The sequence below is a fragment of the Jaculus jaculus genome, chromosome 9 (genome assembly GCF_020740685.1).
Source record: "Jaculus jaculus isolate mJacJac1 chromosome 9, mJacJac1.mat.Y.cur, whole genome shotgun sequence".
Taxonomy (NCBI): domain Eukaryota; kingdom Metazoa; phylum Chordata; class Mammalia; order Rodentia; family Dipodidae; genus Jaculus; species Jaculus jaculus.
Window position 1 is genome coordinate 77,162,713 of NC_059110.1, and position 14,399 is coordinate 77,177,111.

At 47.7% G+C, this 14,399-nt stretch overlaps 1 protein-coding gene across 1 annotated transcript; it reads right to left on the bottom strand.

Moving 5' to 3' along the window:
* Positions 1-410: 410 nt before the first annotated feature.
* LOC101596698 (uncharacterized protein C2orf78-like) lies at positions 411-13,440 on the bottom strand. Its single transcript, XM_045159529.1, is given in 5 exon segments — positions 411-451; positions 454-1,391; positions 1,481-2,318; positions 3,396-3,639; positions 13,291-13,440. Coding segments are annotated over 5 exon segments (2,211 nt in total).
* Positions 13,441-14,399: the final 959 nt, after the last annotated feature.

Consider the following 14,399-nt stretch of genomic DNA (forward strand, 5'->3'; position numbering starts at 1 on the left):
CATATATTATCATACACTAAAGGAGAAATTTCAAGAAAACTTAATAATTATAGTACAGGTATGTGGATTGCCCTATTTTATGCAAATTTTATTATGTTTAACTATTAGATGGATACCTGAGTTTGACTTCATACAATCTACATTTTAGAAGGTAGTTTGCACAGAAAACTAAGATAAATACTGTTAAAGGTCTGCCAAGTACCTCCAGTGACAACTTCTCATCTGTTAATGAGTTCAACTACATTTGTAACAATTTCAGGGGCATCCATATGTTTGTCTGCCTCCATTTTCCTCTCTCTGTGTATATCTCTACATGTCTATGATGAATATCTATGCATCCAGAGCTATATCTGTCTATAACTGTGTGGATACTAACTAGGTGACCAATGTGTACAACGGTATAGCTGCTCTTAGATCATATACCCATAATATTCAGAAATTTCCATGTCCCTTCCCTCTGAACAAAGTACTGAACTTTGCCCAGGGCAGTGTACATGGCCGCCCTCTCACGCTCCCGCTGAGCCCTCCTCTTCATGGCCTCGCGCTCTGGCCTCTGCTCATCTGTGATGGGGGTGGACTCAACTGGCCCTGGAAAATCGACTTTCCTCCATGGTATTGGCTGGCGGCTGAAGTCTTCCAAGAGATACTGGGTGTTGGTGTTGGGAAGTGAGTGGACCTTGGTCGGTGCCATGGAAACAGGCTCCTTGTGCAGAGAAGTGCAGGATGAGATCTTGTAGGGAGCTGGCCTACAGGCAACAGACTGAGAGACCCCATGCTGGGTAGGGTGGTTGAAGCCTAGTCTGGGGAGACTGCTGGAAACTGGCCCAGCAGTGAAAGTTGTGCTGGCAGGAGCTGCTTGTGATGGCTTGACTGCAGGCGGCTGAGCAGGGTTCGATGGAGGCCTGGCAGGGTCAGGTGCCGGGGCCCTCTGTGAAGCCAGGGAGTGTGGCCTCCTAGGAGCAAGGCGAGCTTGGGGCTTGTCCATGCTAAGAAAGGGCAAAGGCACTAACTTGACCTTCCCAGGTGGGGGCAGCTCACACTGGGAGGGAGAACGCCGCTCTGTGCCAACACTGCCCTCTGGTTTCTGGCCTTTGCGTTGGATTTGCTCAGTTCCTGTCTCCTGGCAGGGGTTCCGCAGCCTGGATTGAAGGCCTGGGGATGGTTTGGGCTCTGTATTGCAGCGTATGTTGCCCAGAGCCCGGCAGGAAGAGAGCCCTGTTTTCGGCTCCATCTTCTTCCCCAGGGCGTGGAAGACCTGCACTGACTCCAGCATGTGCATGCCCAGGGAGCTGCGAGGCTTTTTAAAGAACTCTTGGCAGAGCTCAGGTGGATGGCCCTTCCTCCTCTTGGCCCTGGGGATGGGCGGCTTCTCTTCTGCTCTCGCCTTGCCCCTGCCGTCTTTTGCTCTTCACATGTCTTGGACTTCCTTGCTCTGGGCCTTCTGGGCCTTTCCTGGCCAGGGCCCTGAGCTTTCTTGGGCCTGCCGGGTGTGGCTTTCTGAGCTCTGTGGAGGGAATGCTGGGCTGTGATGTCGGGAGCCCTGTCACTGGCTGTAGCACTGCCAACAAGCACCTCTCCCTCCTCTCCATCCGCCTGGCCTTCTGGGTCCTGGCGCTGCAATTCGGCCTTGGGAGCTTCGTCCCCTAAGTCAGACACTTTCTCCTTTTCCTCCCTCTCTAGACGCGGGGGGCCCTCCATGACAGTGCTGCTCACCTGCACCTCACTCGCCTCTGTGCTTCCTGGAATTTGGGGCTTAGTTGGTGCTGGAAAGTCAGTATCGGTCACAGGGCTGAAGGGCTGGGCAAGCCAGACATCTTCCCCCAGAATTCTCAGGTCTTCAGAACCTCTGTTAGATTCCAGTCCTCCCTCCAGTGCCCACTCGTCCTTGAAACTTTGGCAGCTCTCTCCCAAGTGGGCATTTTGGGAACCAGGAGTGTTCCCTGGGCTCACCGATTCAGTGGGGGAACGGATGTCACAGGTATTGGGCATTTGTAACGGGAGGAGGACAGGATCTTCTTGCTCATCTTTTGAAGTCTGGTAGGCACCCAGAGGTTGTGCGATCTCAGTTGGAATAGCCTCCAAAATCGCATTGTCTGCTTGTTTAGCACGTGGAGCAGGAGGCAAGGCCAGGAAGCGAGAAGGGCTTTGAACTGGAGATTCGGAAATGTCCCAACACTCAGATGCTGGCTTACTCTCCAATGTGCACGATTTGGCAAGTTGTGACGTTTGTGGCAGGCAGAATGTCTGGCTTTCAGTTAGCATTCCCAGGGATGTTTCCAGTGTCAGGTTAGCATCCAAGCCCTGAGAATCTGCCATCGCTGTAAAGAAATCAAAAGAGGGAAGTCAGTCCTGTGAGGCGAGATGATCCACTTCCACCCACCCACCCCGCCCTCCATCCAGGAACCTGCCCACAGTGCCAGGCATTGCCTGGGCTCCTCTACAGTACCATGGATGGCACCCTGACTTGACATGTTTGCTTTCTGTTGCTTGGGATTGATCATGTGAGGCCTGGCTTTGTATCGTTTCCTTGTGTTTCCTGGTAGTATTGTCGGTGAAAGAATTCAAACAAATACGAAATGTTTTGGCCTTGGAACATGGGTCAGATGTAGAACATCCACCCCTATGCTCTTGGCCTGTGTTGACTTCCATAGTAACATCAAGACAGAAGAAGATTTGGGATGACTAGCATTCTCACTCAGGGAACATGGCTCCCTCTACTGAGAGTGTAAACACAGGTCACCCTGCAGAGAGACAGCAGAGTACTTCCCAGTGAAATTCATGAGCATGGACAGTCTGAGTCTTGTTGTTGGGAACAGATACCTGAGGATCAGGCCTTCACTTCTGTTGCCATTTAAGGAAAGTACGTTTCACTGCACAAGTACTTTTGAAATGACCTGCTCAGAGTAATAAAGTAGATGAGCATGGGAAGGCATTAAGTATGGACATGGAGGGGGACTGATTTCCTCTGATGAGAGGGAGGCGTGGCTGCAGTGTGCTTGTAGAGGTGTCCTTAGTGCTACGTGGAAGGCTGTTACGGCGTTCTGCATCCCCACCCTGAGTAGAAAACTGCAGTGGTGTGTGCGGAGGGCAAGCAGGAATTAGAAATGTCCAGATTCCAATTCTACCATGTGTGGAATCCCCACAGATTTGACGGTTCTTTGGATTTGTGTTTTTATGATGTTTTGAGAGAGAGAAAGAGTCAGATAGAGACAATGGGTGCAGCACGGCCGCCGGATGTATGCGCAACCTTGTGCATCTGGTTCAAGTGGGTCCTGGAGAATGAAACCTGGGTCCTTAGGATTCGCAGGTAAGCAGATTAAGCACTCGGCAGTTTCTCGGGCGCTCTACTGTTGTTTTGAACACTCATGGCTTTCCTTCTGTCTGTTTGTACTCACCTTGACGGCTTGTTCTCAAGGTGCACTGAGCAATCGCAGAATAGGAGACGGCAGAGATGGGAACCGCTGAAGGGCCACTTGTGGGGGGCATCTCCCTCACCAGCATCATAATTTCTGGTTGCGGGGCACAGGCCCCACCACCTCCTTGTCTCCCAGAGACATAGGACTGCAGGCAGGGTCCAACTTCCCCACACATCCAAAGGTTCGGGATGTTGGGATCATTGTAATAGACCTGACTGCCTCCCTGGTAGGGAAGGGGCAGGCTTTGTGGATGATGTGGAATGTGAGAACGTGTCTGTTAAACACGTGTGCCATGCAGTGTTAGGTACCCGGCCACAGTGGTATTGGCACAGGAAGTCTCACCACTCTGGGCTGCCATAGACATTGAAGGGCCTGAGGTGCCCTGATCGAGGATTGTCACCATGGCAGGCCCAAGTGAAGATGTTCTGCCCCCGGCGCTACTTGAGGACTGCCACTCAAAAGCACCTGCAGAGGGGTAGCTGACATGGAGAGGAGGCTGGGGCCCAGGAACCCGGCCAACGTGTTTGTGCCAGGATGTTGGTAAAGGTAGGCACTACGGGGGAGTGGCTGGAGAACAGCCCCAGAGCCTGGTGGTAGGAACCATGCTGAGGTGATGGCTGGTGCAGAGGCTCTGGTTATTGCGTACACACTTCCTGTTAGGAAAGGTGCATTGCTCACCACAGGAACAGAGAGCTGCTGGGCTCTCATTGTGGCTGGTAAATAGATATTCTGGAAGTTTTCTGTAGAAATGGGGAAAACAAAGATAAAAAATGATGAGATTGAGAATGTTGAAGGAAGAACAGAATTATCTCTGTGTTGTTTTGATAGGTCGCCTCCAAAGGAACCCCCTGTGATTCCCAAACCTTATGGGTTTAGGAGGGTGCTACATGCTGAGTACGTGGCCTGTTCTGAGGTCTACTCTCCTGACATGGACACAGCAGACCCACTTGGTCAGATTCAAGCACTGTTCCCTAGCTAGATGCCCTCGCTCTAGCCTGCACCTGCTCTAGTAATGACTCTCATCAGTGTTTTGAGTGAAGGCGTTATGAAGTCTGACTCCTTAGGCAACTTGTAATGTCACCATCTTGGGAGTGAGGAAAGTGAGGATCTGGAGGTCAGTCTGAAGAGTTCAAGTTCTCCCATGTTACTATCAGTTCCAGATTGCATCCCCTCATGGCTCCCTTGACAGGACATGATCCTGTGGTCAAATATCAGAAAGTGGGGGTAGTGGAAGCTTGTTGTCTGGACAGGGCCTACCTCAGTAGGTCATGCTGTCTTGTAGCTCCTGCTGGAGTGCAGGGCGATCTCTGAGTCCTGCTATCCTTGGGCGTCCTCCCCATTGTGACCAGGGTTTGGGCACGAGCCACAGTATCAGCACCACATGGAACTTTCCACATAAGCGTTCTTGTGTCTCTCATGAGACAACAGTGCCGCTCTGGTTATGGCCTTCTTTCGCACCTCATGAGCCTGCAGCTTCTTTGCCACTGATTCGAGGCCCCTTACAGCTCAGTTCAGGTGGCAAGTGGGCAGGTCTCCATTAACCTCTTCACACTGACCTCCGGGACTAGTTCTAGATGGCTCCCTAACAGTTTCTCATGGAGTGCATTTTTAGAAAATATATTAGGTTCCCGAGTTTCAACTTACTCATTTTGGGGGGTGGTGTCATAGTGATTGCTAGTAGGTGAACAACAGAAATATAAAGTATGATTACTCCTAGAGAACAGAGTACGCTCCGAATAGACTGACAGAAATGAGAAACACAGTGTTTCTGTAGAAAAGAACGGGAAGATATTGATGACATTTCCACATAAACTAGCATCAAATTTCTGTCCTATACGACATTGTGTTATGATACAAGGACTATTGTGAGACCGAACATTGTCAGGGATAGAAGTGATGAAGGACATTGCTCAATGCAGGACACCTTTGAATAGAAATATGCATATAAACATATAGACAATCTTCCCACCGAGCGTGCTCATATTTGGGTGCAATTCCAGCACAATACCTGGAAGACTGACTTGAGTTGAGTTTGAGGCCATCATGGTGTGAGCCATGGAGTCCCAGCACAGTCTGAGGAATCATATCAGAACCCAGTTAAGAATCCAACCACATATTTTTTGTATCGTATTAAACTGTTCAGCGTGGCCTCAAACTTGCAAACGTGTCTCCTGAGCCTCTTGGCAATCTGGGATTGGAGGCACATTGGCGCCACCTGGATTACCTTGGAATGAGTGTCCGTGAGCACATGTGTTCAGACAAACACTACCTGTGCAGCAAGTAGCGCAACCCAGTGAGGAAACCTACAGGCACCAGTCATTAGTTCAAACAGACATTTCAGGGAGACGGCTATGAAGCTGGGCACCTGTCCCAGCATCACCGAGCATACTGAGGAGAAGGAGTGCTGGAGTCCAGTTGTTGCTGGCCAGTCTGGGCTACATAGTGAGACCTTGCGACAATAATTCAAGACAGCATGGTCACTGTGGGGAATACAAATACAGCGTCAAGTTATGCATTATTGTGCTCGTTCCTCTCTCTCTGCATATTGCCCACTGTGTAACCGATCAGATTTATAGGATGATATTTTACTTCACATAGGCATACCACAAGGGTTTGAATACTTACAGGGGATTGTGGAAGTTTTGTGCTCAGAATGGGTTTTCAGTCATTGTCTACATGAAGGGAAGCTGATCTACTAATGCGGAGAAATCCTTTTCTGGTAGAACATGATTAATTGGTTCAGGGTGTGGGGAAAAGCAGTTACATGTGCTTGCTTGCAAAGCTTTATGGCTCAGGATCAAGTCCCCAGTAGGCACATAAAGCCAGGTCCACAAAATGGCACATGAACCTGGAGTTTGTTTGCAGTGGCTAGAGGCCCTGGCGTGTACATACTGTCACTGACCTTCTGTCTCTGCCTTCCATCACTTTGCCAAATAAACAAATGAATGAATGATAATGTTTAGAGGTCCAAATGTTTATGTTATCTTGGCCTAGAGTAGCTCTGATCCTCTGTGGTCCCTGTGCCCATGACTCCTATGCGGTGGGATTACACACTTGAATGTCTATGTGAGAAAGTATGATTTGTACACGTACTTATAAATTGCCTCCATTCCAAACATCACAATCACAGTCCACAGTCAATAGGCGCCAACCCCAACCACCAAAGGCTTCTTCCCCAACTAGCTTCCATTCTGTGTCATACCCCTTCCCAACCTCAGCTCTCTTCTTAGTCCATTGATCTAAGCAGTCACAGAAGACACTGTCCCTTGTCCTTCTCTGAGCACATTTCACTCTCTAGCCTCTGTGTTGGTTTGAACTTTTATCCTGATGTAGCAGCACAGGAGGCATAGTGTGAGAAAGTACATGATGTGTCCAAAGTCACAGACCTCATGGATATCAGCGCTCAAACTGCAGTTGTGATCCATAGCTCAGTACTTTCCCCATTCTTGCAGGCTATTTGAGGATGTTTGGTTGAGGCATGTGTCATCTAATAAAACCAAACTTAACCTTATTTTTTTCTTACCTGACATAGTCAGAGGAGAAGCAATATCATTCCCCTGTCTCACAAGGGATTTGGATAGAGTCCTTGGACTTTTGTGGGAACCAGAAATCATCCGCACACGTGTCCAGTAAGAAGAACACAGTTAACCGGTCACGGGCCACTTGTGATGATCCAAATTTGTTTACAGACAGTTCCGTGTAAACCTCAAGATTCTACTAGGTGGTGATTTTTCTACAGGGTCAATGATGTCATAGGCTATTAGTAGCCAATAGGAAGGTCGGCTTTCCATGAAAAGACAGGATATGGTGGAGAGAATGGCATGAGGTTTATCAATGCCGCAGGCAGGTAAGACCTTGGCAATTGACAGTCCACAAGAAAGACCTAATTGTCCTTGTTTCCCTTGGTTCTTTTATTTGTGGAATGCTACTGCATGTTTCTAATAAACACTCAGGAGAAAGATTTTACACTTTGTGTGGGTCATTTCACTTTCCAGTAGATCCTGAGCACCAGTCTATGATTATAGGTACAGGTACAGCTGGCCTCCTTGTGGAGGAAGGAAAGAGACCAGTGTAGGCTGCGCATGAGTGGTTGTTCTGAAACCATTTCAGTTCACCTGACGGGAGATGCGATGGCAGCTCAGAAGGAGAGAGGAGGGATACAGAGCAGTTTTTCCTGCTTTGAAGAATACGGTGAATGAAGGTCATCACATGCACCTTGCCGGGGTGATGACGGTCAAGGCGCTTCTCTTTAGTTTCTTCTTGATTCCTCTCTTGCTTGGGCCACCCTGTGTCATCTGGACTCACATCTCATGCCAATTCCTTCTCCTGTTCACTTTGAAATTGTGTTTGCCAAAGCTTGGGTTTGCATTCTTGGGTTTCCTGATGCTCCTGGCTGTTACTTCCGGTGATCTTCCAGAAGCAGCGGTCTTCATGACAGTGTCCACACGGATTCTGAACGACACAGGCAACACCAGATGGGGAAGACGATGCCGCTGACTGTATAAATCCCTGTCTCCCACTTTGCGATTGACTTCTGCCTCCTCTTCACTATGTCTTTAGGATTTCTCCTCCTCATCCTGCTCCTCTTCTGCACATTCTCCCCATAACTCCTCTTCTTCTTTTGACACTTTGAATCAGGGTCTAACTCCATAATGCATGGTGACCTCGTACTCTCTTGAGGTCCAAGCTGTCCTTGAACTGATGGGCATTCCTCCTGCCTCAGCGTCTTGAGTGATAAGACCACATGGTGTGAGCCACTACACCCCTGTGTTGTATGTATTCTCACAGAGTGATATGTGTGTGGTAGTTAGTGAAACTTCCTGCCCCTCGCAGCAGTTTCTAAAGAACACGAGGTCTTGAGCATTTTTCTGCCATTCTGGGGTGTGAGGCCAGGTAAATGGAGTGGAGGCAGAGGACCACGCGAGAGAGTCGCCCTTAGAGAAGAAGACATTGCACGAGCGCGTGCTGCAGTTGCACTGAAGTCATCTCCATCAGAATGTGTGGGTTCCTGGGAGCAATGAGTCAAACTGGTAGCCACGTGCAGTGTTAATGGTACACACAACTGGATAGGCCACGCGTCGCTGTGCATGTCATTGCATGTAGGATAGAAGAAATTTGGAATCACGTGGAAGAACCTTGACTACCAGGTCATCTCCCCAGCCGGTCTTGTGGTTGTGGACACAGGGTATCACTAAGAACTGCTTGGTTGGATGGAACTCTTAATTCTCCTGACTTGTCCTTCTGTAAGCTGGGTTTATGGACAGGTATCACCATGACCTGTATGTCAGAGGCAGGATTGAGTGACTTTCTGCTGATCATTAGTAGTTAGTAGTAGGCACTGAGTGTCGGTGGCAACTACACTCCACTCAGTTCAGCTTGTATGTTACTGTTTGACATGTGACTGTGTGTAAGTGACTTTGGACTTTTTAATTGACCTGTGTCTCTGTATCTGACCTGTCACTGAAGGTGATTGTGAATGTGCAAGTGGCCTGCAACTGTTTGCATATTTTCTGATTGTGTAATGGTTCTGTCACAGTGTATTTGACTTGCAAGTGAATGTAACCTGCAACTGGGTCAGTGACATGTGCCTGTATAAATGACTTCTCATTCTATAAACGACATGTGACTCTATCGGTGCCCTGTGACTATGTACGTGAAATACCACTGTGCAAATTATGTTTTACTGTGACAGCGAGCCGTGACTGTGTAAAGGTGCTACCACTGAGTAAATGATGTTTCACCATGGCGCTGACCTGTGACTGTACGTGACCTTAGCAAGTGTCCTGTGACTGGGTATGTGGTCTGCTTTTATGAAAGTGTCTCATGACAGTGTATGTGACCTACGTATAGGTAAGTGAATGTTACCAGTTACTGTGGGACTTGTCTTGGTGTAAGTGACCTCTGATTGTGTAATGGTCCTGTCAGTGTTATGGGAGCTTTAAGTGAACGTGACCTGCAACTGTGTAAGTGACATGTCAGTGTGTAAGTGACATGCAACTGTATCGCTGTCCTGAGAGGATGTAAGTGAAATACCACTGTGTAAATGATGTTTCACTGTGACAGCGTCCTATGAATCTGTAAGGGAAATAACCCTGTGTAAATGAGTTTTCACTCTTCAAGCGAACTGGGCCTGGGTAACTGACCAGAGACTATACAAGTGTCCTGTGACTGTGTAAGTGACCCGTGTATAGATAAATTGGATTTGCCTGTTAGAGACGCCTGTTACTGTGTGGCTTGCCTTTGTGTAAGTGGGCTGTAATTGTGTTTGTGACCTGTCATTGTCTAAGCAACTTGTCACAGTGTAAGGAAGCCCAGTAGAACCACTAGTCCCATCAGGTTGGGCTTTGGTGGAATCTTTGTTAAGGTGCTGTATCTGGGGTGAATAGACATTTGCTCACATCTCTTTAGGAATTACTGGAAATATTAGCATAGTTCTCTCCCTCTCCTCTACTATTTCTTGGTGTGTTTTTTGTTTGTTTGTTTTCCTATTGTTAAACGTTCCCAAATGTGGTGAATATACGAATTCTGAAATCTTGTTGTCTCTGGATTTTCATGAAAAGATGTCATCACCTATATTGTGGTTTCTTCATGGGTGAGCTTCCAGAAGTCTGGGATTGTCTAGGGTCCCAAATAGAATGTCGTTACCTCATTGTTTTCTTTCTACCCTTAGCCAAAACTGCCTCATTACATATGAAGTGATCTGCTTATTGTTCCATTGCCTTTCCTGCCTCTACTTTCTCCTATCAAGCAAACCTAATTTTGAGTCTCTCGTTTTTTCTATACTGTCTCAGGCAGTACAATATCTTCATAGATTCTCCATTACGAAATTTCCTACATCTTAGAGTGATTGAACTTTAAGATGTGTTTGATATTTGGCCCACACGGAGTGTTCCTAGTGGGTCCATCAGTGGTTGACTTGGACTGGACCTAGTGCCAGAGAAAAGATGACATGTAAAAAACACTATAAATAAACCACAGAGATGGCTCACTGTATAAGGTGCTTGCCTCTAAAGCCTAAGATCTTGGATCTCCTTCCATAGAGCTAATTAATCTGCCACGTGCTTCCTGAGCTTCCATTCAGCAAACCCAACAGAGGCCCAAAACAGTGTGCCATCTGACCTTGGACTTCCATATGATCTGAAGAAAACTTTTCTGCCATATTGGTAATCATCTTGGGTGTTTTTATTTTCACTTATACATTTTTGTGTGTGTGCATGTTCACAAGTGTACAAATATACTTGTGTGCACACACATATGGATGACAGGGCCTAACCTAAGTGTCATTCCTCATGAAGACTCCTGGTTCTTGGTTTATGGAGCTATTAAATGCCTCCAACCCAGGCTGGTCTTCCGTTCACTATGTAGTCTCAGGCTGGCCTTGAACTCACTGCATTCCTCCCTCCTTGGTGCGATGAGTGCTGGGAGTGTTGATGTGTGCTTCCATGCCTGGCCTGGATCCCCTTTTCTGAAATTGGATATGAGACTGTGGGTCCATGACCACAAGGATTTCCCATATCTACACCTACCCAGGCCTGGGAACGTGAGCATCTGCAACCCATGGCAAAAACAAAGGAAACATTCATTTGAGGTCTCTTTCAGTGACGAAGGCTTGGAAGTGTCTGTGTCTCTGCGTATATGATTTGAGTGTTCCTGTGTCTATCTCCGTAACACTTGTGCTGATACAAGAAAGCGGCTCTTGCTCATTTCCCCACCAGCTCTCTGGTTTCAGCAGGTGCTCTGGTCTGGTGCGATGGGCTGATTCTCTCCCCAGTTCTGTGTCCATCTGAAAAAGAAGCAGAATCTCCAGTGGACAGCAGTGGACAGTGAGGTCACGGCAAGATATATGGACATCCATTATTATTTTGAGAGAGCTTAATAATTGTGGGCACCTTTGAACCCCACTATTGGTGGAGTTTCATATTGGAGAGCGGACTCCTTTTTGGTTATGGGTCTGACTTGTATCCTCATTCCAGGTTTGTGTTCTGTTCCACTGAGTGGATCCATTAGCCGAATTAGGAACAGTTGGTAACCCCCCATGGCTACATGGCACTATTGTACTTGTGTGAGCATCACATCAGTTTGATTACTGATGAGGAGCTGAGACCATGAGTGCTTACACAGATGTTGTTCATTTTCCCCTAGTCGCTCATGTTATAGCTTCTGCCACTAGACAAGCCAACTATCTGGTGATTGACTCTCTTACGCATCCTAGCCAGGTTGCTCCATGTTCTGCCCCAACATCATATGCTATATTCAGCAGTAGGGTCGTACCATTATTACTCTTTGTTGGTTCAACAACTACTGTGCCAGAATTCTGTCTTCTTTGAGGCAACCTTGTAGGTCTCTCTGATCATAGCTCTTTGTGGGTGTTACCCATATGCTGGTATTTGGGTCCAGTTTTTTGGTGCCCCCCATACAATGTTACCCTACCCTACTGCCCCACCATCTCTGTGGTCCAGCCCTTGAGGTGAGTATGAGGTATGTTGGCATCATGGGCATAATGAGGTTAGAAGCCACAGATGAGAGAATCCATGTGAAAATTATCTTTCTGTGATTGGGTTAATTTGCTGGGAAGGACCTGCTCCAAGGGAGTATTTTCTTGGAATTTCATTGTGTCATTTTTCTTTACTGGTGCATAGAATTCCCACATGTAGAAAATCCACTTCTTCGTTATATATTCATCTAATGATGGATATCTGGCCTGATTCCTGTTTTTAGCTACTATGGAATGAGTAAACATAGTTGAGCAAATATCTCTGAGCTGAGGTTTGAGCTTTTAGGGTAAATGCTCTGTAAGGGAATAACTGGGTCTGTGGATACATCTGTAGTCATTCTTTATAGGAGTCACCATTGGCATGGCTCAGGGAAAATTTGTGGAAGAGAGAGCAGGAAGATTGTCTGAGCCATATTTGGGTCATTGCACACAGAGACATTGCCTCTCCCCCATACTGATGGCCACGCCAAAATGCAACTCTCACAATCCTCATAGGGGGTTGACAGGGAGAAAACTAACGATGGTATCAATACAGGCTGTACACACTCTTTTTTCATAGCTTATAAAAATAAAAATTTAAAAACAAACACTGAAAAACTACATCAATACATGTCCTCCCTATTTAGTAATTCCCTGAAGTAAGAGTGCATTAAGTGATGATCCCTAGATGATCATTTAAGAGGATGCGTATAAGTACATTCCAAATAACCAAATGAAGGGCCTGGAGAGATGGTTTAGCAGCTAAAGCGCTTGCCCATGAATCCAAAAGAGTTGTTTGATCTGTCTTCACAACCCACAAAACCAGGTGCACAAAGGTGACACAAGTATAAGGCTGTATAAGTGCCTGCCATTTCATTGTAGTGGTGAAAGGCCTGGAATGCCAATCCCCTCTCTTCCTCGTTCTCTGTAAAAAAATAAATAAATAAAAATAAAAATAATCAAACGGGGCACAAGTAAATGTGTGAAAAATTCTGAACTAAAACAGGGAAGGGCTAGAGAGATGGTTTAGCAGTTAAGGCATTTGCCTGCAAAGACAATGGATCCTATCTGCATGAACCAGGACCCACGTAAGACACATGCACAAGGGGAAGCATGCTGCTTGAGTTCATTGGCAGTGGCTGGAGGCACTTGAGCACCCATTCTCTTCTCCCTGTCTGCCTCTTTCTCGCTCTCTCAAAAATACATTAAAAAATAATGTTTAAAAAATATATTTAGGCTTCCAGCCAAGATGGCGACCACCTAGCGGCGCTGCAGATACCAGAAAAGAAAGGCAAGAAATTAAGGGTTATCAGGGTATTCTTGCCAGTGGGAGGGCACAGAGTGAGGAAAAACAGGGAAACACGGATCCCCCCTCGGGTGGGTAGTCTACCCCCCCCATACAGCCGCCACACCCCACACGGCTGTGCTCCAATCGCGTGCCCACCAGCCCACTGCGCTGATGTGGGGACCTCTGCCATTGTGCTCTGACCGCACGCGCTGGCCCGCCATGCTGTGCTCGGTTCGCACACCAGTGGGGGCCACCTCTGCCATGATTAGGCAGATGCCAGAACCCCCACTGCTGAGCTCCGATTGCTTGCCCGCCAGCCAGCCTCTGCTGTGTCCTGATCCTGTGCCCACATCAGCTGCCTCTGCACTACAATTTCACGTGCAATGGGCCCAGTCCCACAGCAAGGGCCACACAAGCCCACACTGGGTCACTAGCACCAGCTCAGGTGCCATCCCCTACCTGTCCATCACCACCCATCCCCCACTCCCCTGAGGTGGGAGAGCGCAGACTGTTTGCAGGTCCCAGGGTTCCCAGCCAGAGTTTGGGCAGCTTCAGGGCTTGCTACCTCGGTCCCCTTTCAAGCTTAAAGGCAGGCAGCTTTGGTGCATTACTGGGTGAGAATTCAGGCAACTTTGGTGCCCCTGTCAGGCAGTAGATAGGCGGCTTTGGCAAGAGAGAGCAAAAACCCAGGCTGCTTGCAACTGCCCCAGGCTGCCTTGGATTCTCATTGAGCTAGAGCCCAGGCTGCTCCACCCACCTACCTGCCCATACACTGACATGGGTAGACCACAGCACAAAAGAAATAACATGAAAAATAAAATGCAAGAAAATCCAGCCAGATCACCCAGTCCAACAAGGATTACATCTAACCAAAACATAGAAGAGGGCTGGAGAGATGGCTTAGCGGTTAAGCGCTTGCCTATGAAGCCTAAGGACCCCAGTTCGAGGCTCGGTTCCCCAGGTCCCACGTTAGCCAGATGCACAAGGGGGCGCACGTGTCTGGAGTTCGTTTGCAGTGGCTGAAAGCCCTGGCTTGCCCATTCTTGCTCTCTCCCTCTATCTGTCTTTCTCTCTGTCTTTCACTGTCAAATAAATAAATTAAAAAAAAACATAGAAGAGTGTTTAGGATCAGAACATCAAGTGGAAGCTATGAGCAATGCAACCCTGACCAACCTACTTCTAGAACTTGCAGGAAAGCTACAAAGGACAGATAATCGTGTGG